This window comes from Astatotilapia calliptera, chromosome 1, assembly GCF_900246225.1.
Source record: "Astatotilapia calliptera chromosome 1, fAstCal1.2, whole genome shotgun sequence".
NCBI classification, from domain to species: Eukaryota; Metazoa; Chordata; class Actinopteri; order Cichliformes; family Cichlidae; genus Astatotilapia; species Astatotilapia calliptera.
Window position 1 is genome coordinate 10488995 of NC_039302.1, and position 14733 is coordinate 10503727.

A 14733-nucleotide genomic window follows, 5' to 3' on the forward strand; every position below is an offset into this window, starting at 1 on the left:
AATGTTTATGGTTTGAATTAGCTCGTAACGTAGCAGTAAGTAAAGAAACAAGAGAGGGCTGCTGTGGGCCTGTAATTACCGTCTCTGTCTGCTTCTGAAGACAGTATGAAATTATCCACCGCAGACAAGGAATTCCCCACACTGAAGGAAATGTTAATAAAGGGCTTTAAGTACATTTCATGCGAGCAAATCTCGTTTAACTACAAAACTCAGCTAACTGTGATTCATAATGTTGATTTGTTCCGATGTTTGAATAATTATGCACAGTCAAGAAATAAAGATGCAGTTTGTCATGTAAGATTAGTTCCACCCAGCCTCAGTTTCTTTCGTACTTAGCACATAGGCTCACGTATCACCACAAGATATATATTTTATTTTCGAAACAACAATAATACACAGAAATATAAAGCATCACATCAACTCTTCATAAGCAGAGAAAAATAAAAGGGTTTTGTACAAGACATCTAAAAAGACCAATTCAGAGCACAGAAGCAGAAATCACAACTAATAATAGCGATTACAGGGTGAGATTTAAACAAAGGGGATAAAAAAACAAACAAAACTAAACTAAACACAAGCAGAATGTATAAAAATGACAAATTTGCTTTAAAAATAATCCCTACCAGGTAAATACAATGACTATGAGCCCATCAGAATCAGGACTACTGCATTCGAGGACACTAGAAGCTCTACAAAGAGCTGGCTCGTCTCAGATTGGTAGATGCTACTGTTTCTGAAACCATCCCACTAAAGTTTGCAGGTTTAAAAGTCATCATCATTCCAAAGAGATCAAAATCTACCAGCGTTGATGGTAAACTCTCGGGCCTTTGTTGTTTACTCTTCAGTCCCTAAAATGTTAAAGACTAGCACCACTGGGCTGCTGTTAACATCAAGAGCCTGGACAATGTAAATAAGCACAGTACAAAGATTTAAAATATTTTTCATGCTCACCCACTGAGTCTTTGTCTAGTGTTAGAGAACAAGAAGGAAATGGTTCCACTTCCATCACAGTGGGTGGCTGAAAGGAAACGGGACTAAAGCTTTGACTGTCTTTCTATTTCTGCCATCGCTTTTCCCAACATTTGTTTTTCTTCAGTTTTTGATCTTTTTTTCTTCTTCTGTTTCCAAAACGATCAACATTATAAAGGCTAATGGCCACATTATTAAAACACACGTATATACTATATGTACAGGCCTAAAAAGAAAAGACAAAAAAAAAGAAAAAGGGAATTTTGAGAAGCTATTGGTATTTACATGCCTCTTATTTATCTCAACAAGTCCCTTTGTTAAAAGCTGTGCTTTGTACTTAAACTGTCTTATCCTCACAGATTATTAAGAAAAAATATATATATATATTTAAAGGGCTACTACCCCCCCCCCCCCCAGACCTGCCAGCAGTTATTTTCCACTGTATCATGTTACAAACCTAATTGATAGCAAAATAGACTAAAAAGTCTCAAAGGTCATACATCTCCTCTTTTCATTGGTTTCTGTATATTATTGTTTTTTTTTTTGTTCTTTTACAGTCCTGAGTGCACAAAGTCAGCATGGCTAATTTTAAGACCAATATTATGTATGGCTGAGAATATCAGCGAAAGCAAAGGCATCCCTTTGCTCCTCTTGCACTTCAAAGCGTTCTGCAGATACATAAACAAGTCTGTTCAATCTGCAGTTCAAAGGGGACCTTTTATATTTTTGTTATACACACGTACCTTTACAGTGCTGCATGCTGTTATTAAACATGGCCATTACTTCAGATCCTGTAATAGCACACAATAGGTAATCTCAAGCAGAAAGCTCTTAAGCGCCTCCTATTCAAACCTTCAGTTTGCAAAGGTCAGCCAATCAGAAGAAAGGTGACCTCGAGAGTAGAGGAGGTAACAGTCTGCTCCTGACAAAGCATAACCAGAGCTGCTGGATGCAGGATCAGAGTGACAAAAATGAGGATTATTTTGACCACTGAGCTCAACAATAAAAACCTGGAAGCAGAAATAAGCATAACCGGTCCCCTTTAACAATGCAGAAATGTACAGTATGTGAGATGTTTTCAAGTCTGCATGTGTGACACACTACAATATAAATTGGCAAAGCTTCCAGAAATGAGTGCAGAATACATTTCACTGATAAAGCACCACCTCAGCTGCTGCAACAACACTTTACCGGAGAATCAACATTTTATAAAAGTGCACCACCCTGAATGATCCCACATGTGAGATATGTAACTGTGATTCAGGTAGTAGTTCAAATCAGCACTTGATTAAGAACCACCTGAATGGCAGCAAGTTTGACTGAAGCTTTGCTTTCCTTTGTTTCCGTTTGAAGTTTGACTGTGAAGCTAAAACATCCTGTTATTCACCCAGACAGAAATATATTCCCATTCCTTCACGCTGTATTTTTTATAAATGTTGGTTGACTATTCCCACTATACAATTCTTTTTCAAGCCATCTGACTGGGTCACATTTTCATAAAGTATTAAATGCCCAAAAACAGAAACAAAATCATGTAAAATGCATTTAACATGCACATACACATGCATTACAAATTCAAAAGTAATGGTTAAAAATTAAATCTTTTTTTAAAATGTTTTTTTGGATCAGCCGTTTTCTTTAACATCTGTACAAAACAGGTAAAAACTATGAGACTAATGTTTAAACAAACACGACCAGACAGGAAGAAGCTCGTGTAGCAATAACTTCAGTCCTTTAGGTAACAAAGGATAATTACAGACGTCAAATTTAGAGATCCTTCTAACATTTAACTGTTTTAATGCACTCGGCCCCTTTCAAAACAGACAAGTAAATAAAAAGTGCTACTGACAGCTGGTGGGGAGGAAGAACAAAGTAACAGTGGCTGAATGAGGGGGTTCGTCATCTTTCAGTACTTGTGTAGCCGTTCTCGTCCGTGTGCAGTTTGTGTGTTTCTAGTCATTGACAGGAAATGAGCAGGTGAATGGTCTCCCTAAGAGACGCTGGAGCAGCGGAGACTCGGGGAGCCCATTTGTGTGAGCACCTTGTCCAGCCACTGCAGGGGCCCGTTCAAGTGCAGCTCGATCCAGCAGGGGGTGCTGGTCACTGTCTGTCGCCTGGGAGAGACCAAAGAGGCACAAAGGGATGTGAGGTAAACAGACACAGCTGTTAAAGAGTGTGGGCAAACTTACAAAGTCACATTGCTCTGCTTTCATTACAGTGTTGATGTAAGACAGACAACTTTCACAGCTTCTTTGAGTTACACTTTAACACACTGTGTCACTAAAGATAGAATGCAAAAATTCTACTGACTGAAAAACCAACAACGGCAACTATTGATTTTGACCTCTTAAGATATGTATTTGTAGTTCTAATCAATGACACATACTTCTTGAATTTGTACAGTTCAAATAAAGAAATCATTTGGAAGACTTGCAGCAACTGCAAAAAAAAAACCTAAAACTACAAAATGATGCAGTTTCTTAAGCTTTTTCTTTAGTTTTTTTTTCTCACTAAAGACAAAAAGGGGGCCATAACATTTTTTCCTTTACTGCTTTTCTCACAGCAGAGAGAAGTGAACAGACACAAGGGACTAAAGAGTTAAACAGACACAGCCAACAATGGAAACAGGCAGTGAGAGTGAGGTGAAGGTGGAGGTAGAGAAGGAGGGCCTGGCTACTCCAGTAACCTGAATCCTGTGTTTAAGTGTCTCCACATGTGAGCATTTGGTCTGGACAGGACTGCTGAGCAGTCACTCCCAGCTCAAAGGTTTCTCCCTTGTGGAAACCGCCTGAGCACGGCCAACTTTCAGCCAATCATCTGCTTGCCTTTAATTCCATCTCTTCCTTTCTTACTATCAGTGAGTCAGACTGTGTGGAAAAAGGGGAGGGAATGGAAGAGGGAAAGTCTGACATCTCTTTTTGACACACCACATGTGTGTTTGCTTAAAAATAGTCTGGTTTGCCAACTGGGGCCCGTTTCTATAGACGAGAGCTCTGTGACATCATTGACCGGATTCACCAGTGTGTGCACATGCCAGCGAGCGGGGGCGGGTGGATTGTGGGATGTAATTCACAGTCTGTTTGTGTCTATTGTCTTCGTTTACATGCAGACCTCGTATGGATTTTACACTGCTACACTGTTGCAGAAACAGGAGACGAGAAAGTGGCTAGCATTAACTCAGAGCTGCAGCTTACCTGTACTCGGCTCCCCAGCCCTTCACAAAGCTCATGCGGATGGTGCACATCCTGGTGAGCTGGTACACAGCCTCGAAGCCCTGGTTTACTGACTGTGCGAGCAGTGCAGCAAACTCCTGGTTGTTGAAGATCTTTAGGTTACATCCTGATGAGAACAACAAACAATAGATCAATTAGAGGTGCTAGAAAAAAAAAAATCAAGATGAAGCTGATCTCTAGCTTCTACAAAACAAACAATTTAAATTTATCTTACATGAGAGTAGTCAAACTAACATTATTAATCTGATGGCTTTCCACACAGACTTGTGTTAAAAGTGGAGAAATATCTTTCGTGGTCCTACCGAATCAGATTGCAGTGACTTGGATGAAAACAGCCAAATTCAAGGAATGTGTACTTGAATGCGTCACTGACTCAACTAAATGCTGCAATGATTGTATAAACATCTTGTTTCAGACAACAAACTGTTAACATTTACAGATGTGCTTGGGGAAAGCTTTTAACAATCCAAACCGATTATGTGGTAAAAATAAAGAGACCAGTGAGGAAAGGAAAAAAAACCTTATTTTTAACCCGACCACAGTTTAGCCAAAGGAGACATTGACAGGCTGGCTGGTGATGAGGTACGCGATGTGTTGTAGCCTCATTTGATGATTGAGCCTCAGGGAATCATTTCTGAATCATCAATCAATTTGTTTTTGTGTATATTGGCCTCTGCCTCTCTTTGGAAAACTGAATGGAATCATATAGCACTTCAATCCCAAATTACTTTACATTCAACCATTTACACACACACACACACACACACACACACACACACACACACACACACACACACACACACACACACACACACACACACACACACAAGTTTTGGGGATCGAACTGCCAATTCTGTGAAAAGTAAACTTTGGTCTTTCTCTATTGCACTGTCTTCCGTCCTACTCATTTGTCTTACTCCCTTTCCCTGTCCTGTATGTCTCTCGATGCTCCCAGTGTTAGCTGGACACATACCTGGAGGGATCTTGCAGACTGTAGCAGGATGCCAACCATAACGTTGATTACAGTTGGGGCTCTGGACAAAGATTGCACTGTCACTGAGACATTCTGCAAACACTTCTCCACCAATGTAATACAGTCTTACGCCACGACCTTGAGGTAAAGAGTGAGAGGCAGAGAGCCGAAACAAGTCAGCAACAACAATAATTAAAAGTACAATGTTGAATAACAGGTCTAAAGCAATACGTAATCATGTTTGTTAATAAGCCAATAGTCTTTCAAGAAATCAAGTGAATAAAAGTGTTCTGAGAAGGCAAAGGAGATATTATCCAAATGGAGTCATAAGGCCTACCAATGTGTCTGCGTGTCAGCTCCACAGCTGCGTTGCGGTTGACATTGGACAGAAGACCCAGGCAGAATCTCTCTGAGTTGGACGGGTCCGTAAAGCCGTCCACTGTCAGCGAGGGCTGCGAGGCGTGGAAGGTCTCCCCGACTCGCTGATTCAGCTCATAGTAAGAAATAGAGCACCAGAAGGCCGGCTCACAATACGTCACTGGCTGGAGGTCTGAGACAGAGGAGGACCCCAAAAAGGAAAGAACTGAGTTCAATACTGTTGCTAATACAGTGCAGAACAATTAAACTAATGCAATGTTTGAATGTATTCTCAAAGTCAAAGTAGTAGAATAGTAAGACAGAAATCACAGAATTAATAGACAGAAAATTATTCAGATGGTAAAGAAAACATACATTAAGAGCAGTGATAACAAAGAAGAGGCAAATATATGGAGAAAAGGGCTGAGAGGCTGCAGACAGAGGAAAAAAAAAAAGAGAAAACCAACAAAAACACGGAGAGAGCCTGCGTCACAAAATGTCAAACCCATACACTGTTTCCCAGAAGCTTTAACCAGACAAAATGTGGAAACTCAACCCTCACTTGAAGGATTCTGCAGCCCAGTTGGACTTGTCCATGGTACTCTTCAGTAAATTCAACTGTTTCTGGTAATTTGCTCCTTTTTGTCCCCCTCTACCAGCTGAGAAACATTCTGTCCTTTGCTTTGAAGTCCAGAACACAACCGGACAGCACTGCCAAATGAAACTGTTGTTGCTTTATTATTTCACCAACTGCGTTCCAGCCAAGCCTCCTGGCGCTTTTCCGTCTTGATAGAATAAACCTAGGATATTGTTATTGATGTTAGTGTGGGCTGCGTGGTGTCTTGACCTGTTCAAAAGTTCACATGGTGAGCGGGGAACACAAAGGCTTCTTTCATCATCTGGTTTCCTCTTACAGAAATGAGTTAAACCAAACAGAGAATTCCCACTGGGGAGATACGCTGCTGAAACATTTGTTTGCAAATCAAGGCAGACAAACAGAAAAGTACACAAACAGACACACGCATTTCTTACCCAAGTTATTGTGTGTGGGTGAAACTGGGTTAGGTGACAGATTTGGGGAGCTTGTGTCCATGCTATGAGTCATCTGGTGATCACTGGTTTCTCCATCCTCACTGAGGTAGCCTGGTGGAGGTGTTTCTGAGACAAGCAAAGACACAAACACTCACTCATACTGAAATGTTGGTGGCCCCTGATCACTAACCAAGCATTGTAGCTGCACTGAGGGAAAAATAACAGATAGAGATGAGGAATGAGAGTAGCCCAAAAGTACTTGTATTTAATAATTTGATTAAATCCAGTATGTGTTACTACTATTATTACAGTTGGCCTGCTGTGCTTTAATTATTCTGAAGTACAACATAATTAACGACGCAAAGAGTGACCGTACAATCACCTACACAGAACTTCCTAAATAGTGAGAAGGTTCTAGTCGGTGAGTGAATGAGTGAAAGTGTTTAAAATTTAATAATCGTTAACCTGTTGAAAAACAGCTTATGTAAGTAAATCCCTTCCTAAATTCATAGTCAAAAGGCCATTTTCTCAATTCTCTCACAATACATCAGAACTCGACTTTTGAACAGAAAAGCCAAAAGAAAAGTAAATCAAAAGGATCAATAACACTTCAACAGCTACCGGTTGACAATAAACATACAGCCACATTATAAATGTGGCTCTATGTTTATTTATAATGTTAAAAGCTTAATCTTGAAACAGAAACACCAAACTTATTGTACATTGTGGCCCACATGAAGCACGCTTTGACCTTATGTGGGCCAGTCATGCAGCTGCCCGATCTCTCCATATAAAGAGAAGGGGAGGCCCTAAACAGTATGAAAAAGTGTAAAAAGTATGAAAATGCAGTTAGGAAGTCCAATGTTTGTGCCCTTCTTCACATATTCCAAGCTTTCCATAGGACCAGATTGGAGTCTTTGTCAGGCCAATTCTGACCCCACGTCCTATGTTTGATGGTCCTGTCCTGGGACGATGTTGTAAAAGCTTTTCATCCAACTCAAGATTCAAAAGGAAAATTATAGTAAAACTAGTTTAATTACACACACACACACACACACACACACCTTTGCAATCACAAACTAGGTAGGTCTCTTCCAAGAGCTGTACTTCCGCCTTTTTTGTGACAAACAACCCACAAGCGTGCACCATCATCCTCATATTTTAAGTACTTTACTACTACTCCTTCTCTGTTACAGTCAGTTTTCACCAAACTCTTCAGTACAGCATAAACAGCCCACCTTACAAACTAGTTCTCACAAAGCATAAACCATAAGGAGGTACTTTGTGTGAGTCATGCTAGGAGGCACGCTGGTACCTGGTATATAGTTGCTCTGGGGCTCGATGCCAGCAGGGAAGTTGGTGTTTTCAGGGATTGAATGGCTGTAGTCATCCAGAGGTGGGAACTCAGTGGGGATTTCTGTGTGTCTGGGGACCAGCACTGGTGGGAGTACTGCATAACAGACACAAACACACAGAAAGTATTTTTCTCAGAATATAGTAATAAAGCAATGACTGATTTCATGTATGGATAAAGTAAATATTTATTGGAACAGAAATTAATAAACCGTTGATCAGCTGATAAGAGGAAAGGTGTTTCACAAACCCTGTGGATACAAATAAACCTATAAAAACATCCAGTGGGAGAAAAAAACAAAACAAAAAAACAAAACCTATTCCACTAACCAAGACCCATTAGAACACACTGGAAATGTACGTAACTATTTTCTTCAAACAACACAACAGTGAACAAAGAAAGAACTCTGTTTGTCCGAGCTGTCATACCTGGTGTCTCTACTCTCTGATAGTGGTATGGGTTGACACACACTTCATCCTTCTTCGTGTGGAAGGCGTACTCGCACAGCTCCACCGCCCGCAGCTCGTGGTGGGACTGCAGGTCGGGCCAGCGCCACAGACGGCAGTAGATGACGTGGGGCAGACCTTTTCTGTGGGAAACTTGAAGACGGCCATCCAAAGATCTGTAAATACACGAAGAGGAAGAAGCATAAGTTTGAGACATTTGGTTTGACTTTCCAGTTATCCACCGCTTTTTTTTTTTCTTTTTGTGTAGGCTTATATTGTTTTCTGCTGCGTGTCAGAGTGTGTGTTGTGACTAAAATGAGAGGGAAGTGTGCCTGGGCACGACCTTATACTTGCCAGCAGAAAAATATCTGAAACCTCCAACTGAAAACAGAAAATAGAATAGTTACTAAAAAGAAGAACTGCTGAATTTGTTTCTTGATAGCATCTGGCTCTGATGTCATTTTTCTGAAAGGGCTATGTCGGTACTACCACTCTGAGGCTGGTTACGGTTTGATCCACCTGTCCCTTCCCCTGCTGTGACCTTTTGTTTATAAAAACAAATTCATGAACCTAAAATTAAATATTCTCATCCATTGTTGTCATCAAGTAGTAATTGTGTGACACCGCTCCTTTTGATTAATTGTTACAGTATTTTTGGTACTTGATGATATCCAAATTATGGGTATACAGTCTTTGCCTTGACAGTCCTGAACAACTAAAATATATTTCTTCTTTTTTTAAACTGGTTTTCAAGCAAAAATTCACTGTACGCTGCTCTGTCCTCTAAATGTTATCAAATGCTGGATTTGGTGCTCACTACTGTGCTATGCAACTACTTCCCCATGACGAGGGTCCCAGCTGTTAGTGCAGAGGCGATATGAGGTCATGTCTAATAATAAACAATCGGCAATGACATTACAGTATGTTTAAAAGGAATTTCATTGTGTTGTATAACATCTGCACTCATCTGGCATGCTTCTGGCAGGATGATGATTTAGGCCGGCAGATAGTAATGAGCGACAGTTTGACATTGTGGACTGTCATAATAAGGTTAAAGGCTGTAATCTTGGAGCACAATAACCCTTGACAGAGGGGGAAAAAAAAAACAAACAAAAAAACCTCCAAAACAAAACTAAAAAACCCTGCACAACATCTTACGCAAGAGGCAGCAGTCACATACGTCCCCTCATTTTCTGTGTCCCACCCACTCACTCTCTCACACAGAGTAAGGGTCAAAGGCTTAAGATAAAGCTCTTTAGAAGGACAAATATGACTCTCTAAATAAAAACAAGGCCACGCCCAACTGCGGAAAGCTCAGTTGAGCCTCATCTAGGTCAACCACGGCACATCGGGCAAGTGAATGGTGTATGGTGTGATGTGGTGTGTATTGGCAGATACCCAAAACCAAGATACTGGTATCATACTGGAACTGGGAAAGCAACGACAGAAGCTTTTATTGTTTCCCATGCAGAAGTCGAGAGCTATGAAACGAAGCAAATGTCTGATCAAATAACTTCTAAAACTTTATTTTTAAAAAGTGTTGAGAATTAAACATAGAAAATTACAAAGACCTGGCAATTTAAACAGCAAACAAAGATCTCTGGGTTACTATGCAAATTGAATAGAAAACCATTTGTTCAATATTGCTTTCTGAATATACCAGTTTTCATTTAGTCAACAAGATCTATAGTGGGTGACTCCACAGTGCACTGTTTAACACCCAACATGTAAAAGATCCCCTTTTTGGAGGAATCTATCCCCGGCAGGATTGTGACCAGAAAAGCATCCGGTGTAAAGATCTGCCAATTCAAGTGTGCTGGAGCAACCCCTGAACAAGAGAGCAGCTGAAAGAACCTGTTTATCAAAGCTATATAGCAATCTATAGTAATGTTAAGCCAGATTTTGCATAATCTTGATTCTATGGGGGTCTGCTTGCAAACACAGTATCTCTTTTCTTTTGCGGTTTTCCTGTGTTGGCATTTATTGTCATGACTTATTGTGGCTGCTTCCTTTTACCATACTGCATAAAGCCACGCATCAAGAAGTCACTTAGACTGCTGTTAGACCTCTATTAAACAACTTAACCACGCACCCTCATTCAATAAACAACTTGGGAAAAACTTAATGTTACACAGAGCTTATGCTGAAATAGTGAATCACTGTAAATTAACCAACAGTGATGATGACATGAAGGAAATGCATGGAAAGTGCATCTACAAGGAAACCACATTCACATGTAGGCACGTGAATGTGACATTTTTCACTGTGGATGTGTTGAATCGTGAGAGAGGGCTGATGTGATGTCACTGGTATGTCTGCTACTGGGTGGGTGGGACTGTGTGGGCTCAGACAGACATACAAAATCTACTGGTCATTTGGTGCCCTACTTACTGTCCCCGTTTCCATTCAGTTTTGTTTGGGTTTTTTTAAATAAGAAAATAGTTCCCTTTCAGTCGATTCACTCGGTACAACACATAAGTATGGGATATCACGCCCTCGCGTGTCCTGGCTGAAGAAACCTTTATTCACGCCTTTACGGCAGATGACGTGTGATGACACGCGCAAGGCCCCGCCCGCACATATAGCCGCTGCCATCACCGTCATCCCTCAGTTCTTACGCTCTTCACCTCGCTGAGAACACCTCTGCTGAGTTGGGCTAGCTAGCTACTGCTAGTTAGCTCCGTTGTCTGCCAACTTGAACCTAGCTTAACTGCCCCTGTTGGTGTTAGCCTCCACCGCCCAGCTGGTGCGTAGGCTGCCCGTGGAGCGCTATTTTCAAGTTTTTCTTGTGCAGCGTTTCGCTTTGCGTTTTGGGAATGGACTCCAAACCGAAGCGAGCAAAGCAGAAATCTTCTGTTCGCCCCTGTCCTCAGGGATGTGGTTTCTCTTTGCACGACAGCGACCAGCACGATGCCTGCCCTGTCTGCCTGGGGATCGTCCACGCTAGGAGAGCGTTGACGGAGCCCGAAGCTTGTGCGTTTTGTCGCCAGCTCCGACGCTCGACCCTGGAAAGACGGGTGACGTTTGTGGAAAGAGTGCTGGGACGCTCGGCTGTCGCACGGCATGACCCTCTTCTTTCCGAGTCTGGAGCCCCGGCTTCGTCCGAGTCCGAAGACGAAAATTTTCAGGTCGATGTCCCCGCGATTAGCTGGGCTGACCACATGGAATACGTTGACGGGTTAGCCGATGACGGACCGGAACCATGCAGGAGCGCTGACGGGCTTCAGCCTGGGTTGAAGCCCGCCAGCGCTCCCCAGGAAGACGATGACGTGCTGGACATCGGCCTGGACATCCATGGTTTGTCGGAGGATGAGCAGGAGAGCTCATTGTCGACCCAATATGCCGCCGCTGCTGCGCCGGTCGGCCACGATGACACCTCTCTTTTCTTCCTGTTTCGCCGTGCCGCTGAGAAGCTGCAGGTGGACTGGCCCTCTCCTCCACCAGCTCGGAAGCCGTCGCGGTTTGCGGGTTTTTTCCTTCCACCGGAGCCCGCAACGGCCAAAAACTGCCTCCCCATGTTCCCAGACTTTCTCTGCGAGCTAACAGCGTCATGGGACAAACCTCTGTCTACCCGCGTCACTGTGCCCGGCTATGGACAGTACATGGAATTGGACGGCGCCGAGGGAGCTGGTTTAGCTAACCCACCCCCTATGGAGCCGTCTCTGGCTGCTTATCTGGCCCCGTCCCATAACCATGGTGTCGGTGGCCCCGCAACTCTGCCGTCCAAGCACTGCAGATTCTCGGCCTCGCAGCTGGAGAAGATTTATCGGGCTCAGGCCGGCACCGCTCGAGCCATGAGCTCCGTCACCATGCTCCAGACGTACCAGGCAATGTGCCTGGCGGAGCTTGGATCGCTGGTTCCGGAGGACAGCCCGCTGTCACCTCTTCTTAACGAGGTTAGAGTCACCACGGATTACATCCTCCGTGCGTCTCGCTGTGCAGCGCTCTCCCTGGGCAGAGGGATGGCTTCGACAGTGGTGGCGCAGAGGCACCTGTGGCTGACCCTCTCCGACGTCCCTGATAGAGACAGAGCTGTGTATCTGGACGCACCAGTGTCTGCGGCTGGGTTATTCGGACATTCACTTGAAGCCATTCAGGCTAGATTCGATCTGAGGAAGAAGCAGACGGAAGCTCTGCGCGACATCATCCCCAGACGCCAGCCCCAGCCCAAGCCCACTGCTAGCTCTCACAGGCCCGCCGCTCCTCTGACAGCTGGCAAGAGACCGGCGCCCACTGCTGGAGTGGGAGGGCCGCCGGCGAGAGCACGTACTCCGGCCCGAGCTCCACGCCAGTCGGCCTGGGGCAAAGGCCCTCCCCCGGGCCCCCGACGGGACCCGACGCCCAGGAGGAAGAAGCCTCAGCCCTCCTAGCTGTGATTGCGAGTGGGGAAGGGATCCGGCAGCAGGGAGACGCTGCTCTTACCCCTCTGTTGCCGCACAAGAGGTGCCGCTTAAGTTCTGTTCAGGTTGTCAGCCCCAGAAGGCGCTGCACTTCCCTATCGCGGTCTCCCAAGCACATAACCCCTGCACACGGTTCAGATGTGTTGAATGTTCAAGCGACCACATCGAGTGTTCCCGCTGTTTTTCATTGTTATGCCCCGGAAAAGGTGCACCCAACAAAATGTATAAATGTACATGTTCCCATGTTGCAATCAATAAAGAGTGTTGTTTACTCTCAAACAATCTCAAATGCTCAACCTGCAGGCGAAATGAGCCAGGTCAGGCAGGGGATGCAGTCCCCTGCAGACACACTGGGGGGCGACGGCGCCCCGCCGTCAGTGCTGCAGGCCAGCCGGCTGGCTGCTCACTTCCCTCAGTGGCGCGCTTGCGCCCCCTCTCCGTGGGTGCTGCAAACCGTTGCCATGGGTTACCGGTTGCAGTTCCGGGTCAAGCCGCCTCGTTTCCAAAGAGTCGTGAACACGATTGTCAACCCCGAGGCAGCCTTGGTACTCAGAGAGGAAATACAGGCGCTATTACAGAAGAGAGCAATACGGGTGGTCCCCGCTTCGGAGACGGACAAAGGTTGGTACAGCCGTTATTTTGTCATTCCGAAGAAAGGGGGAGGGCTTCGTCCCATCCTCGACCTGCGAGTCTTGAACACGTACCTGCGAACGTACAGGTTCAAGATGCTAACACTCAGACAGCTCCTGAGTGCAGTCGGCCCGGGAGATTGGTTTGCGACAATCGATCTAACAGATGCTTATTTTCATGTCGCTATACACCCGAAACACAGGCAGTTTCTGAGGTTTGCATTCGAGGGCGTAGCCTACGAATACCTAGTGCTGCCGTTCGGGCTGTCGCTCGCTCCCCGCACCTTTACGAAATGTGCCGAGGCAGCGCTAGCGCCCCTCAGGAAGAGGGGCATCCGCATCTTGGCCTACCTGGACGACTGGGCTCTCGTGGCTTGCTCCAGAGAACAGGCGGAGACGCAGCTGTCGCGGGTTCTGTCACACATTCAGACACTGGGGTTCTCTGTGAACTTTCAGAAGAGCTCGCTAATCCCAGGTCAACAGATCGCTTTTCTCGGTCTGGAAATATGCTCTCTTTCCAGCCGCGCACGGTTGTCAGAGCACAGAGTGGCCGCGTTTCATCGCTGCCTCGCTCAATTTCAGCTGGGACGCAGACTGCGTTTCCAGACGATATTGCGCTTGTTGGGCATGATGGCATCTATGATCGCCGTAGTGCCGCTTGGGCTGTTGAAAATGAGAGCGTTTCAACGCTGGACTCTCTCTCACCGTTTGTGTGCTTCGCGTCACCTCCGGAGGAGGCTGCCGGTAACTGCGTCTTGCATGCTAGCTCTCCGTCCTTGGAGGGAGCCCGGGCTACTGCACCAGGGCTCTCGGATTGGGAGGGTGTTGTTTCGCAAGGTGGTGTCCACAGATGCTTCCCTAAGTGGGTGGGGAGCGCTGTGCGAGGGTGCGTCAGTGAGAGGGATCTGGTCCGCGGCTCAGCGCCAGCTGCACATCAACCACTTAGAGCTGTTAGCAGTGTTCTTAGCTCTAAAGCGTTTCCGTCCAGTCCTGCAGGGCCAGCATGTCTTAGTCAGGACGGACAATTCAACAGTGGTGTCTTATATAAACAGGCAGGGAGGAACACGCTCTCTTCCCCTGTTGCAGCTGTCTCGCTCTCTGCTGTTATGGTGCAGTGTTCATTTTCTGACTCTAAGAGCCACCCATGTCCCGGGCCACCTGAACCTGGGGCCGGACCTTCTCTCCAGGGGGGGTCCTCTGGTGAGAGAATGGAGGTTACACCCTTCAATAGTGGCTCAGATTTGGGATCTATTTGGCGAGGCGCAAATAGATCTTTTTGCTTCCAGGGTGAATGCTCACTGCCCCCTGTACTTCTCCATAATTGACCACGATGCACCCTT

General features: G+C 45.1%; 1 protein-coding gene across 1 annotated transcript in view; it reads right to left on the minus strand.

Annotated features, from left to right (window-relative positions):
- Nucleotides 1–350: 350 nt before the first annotated feature.
- smad3a (SMAD family member 3a) overlaps nt 351–14733 on the minus strand; it is a 35916-nt gene continuing 21533 nt past the window's right edge. Inside the window, exons 2-8 of the mRNA XM_026163273.1 lie at nt 8347–8540; nt 7880–8014; nt 6565–6690; nt 5513–5725; nt 5176–5313; nt 4164–4308; nt 351–3083 (exon numbers count right to left, since the gene is read on the minus strand). Coding sequence (XP_026019058.1) covers nt 2960–3083; nt 4164–4308; nt 5176–5313; nt 5513–5725; nt 6565–6690; nt 7880–8014; nt 8347–8540 — 1075 coding nt within the window. The 3' untranslated portion in view covers nt 351–2959. The remainder of the gene's footprint in view (nt 3084–4163; nt 4309–5175; nt 5314–5512; nt 5726–6564; nt 6691–7879; nt 8015–8346; nt 8541–14733) is intronic.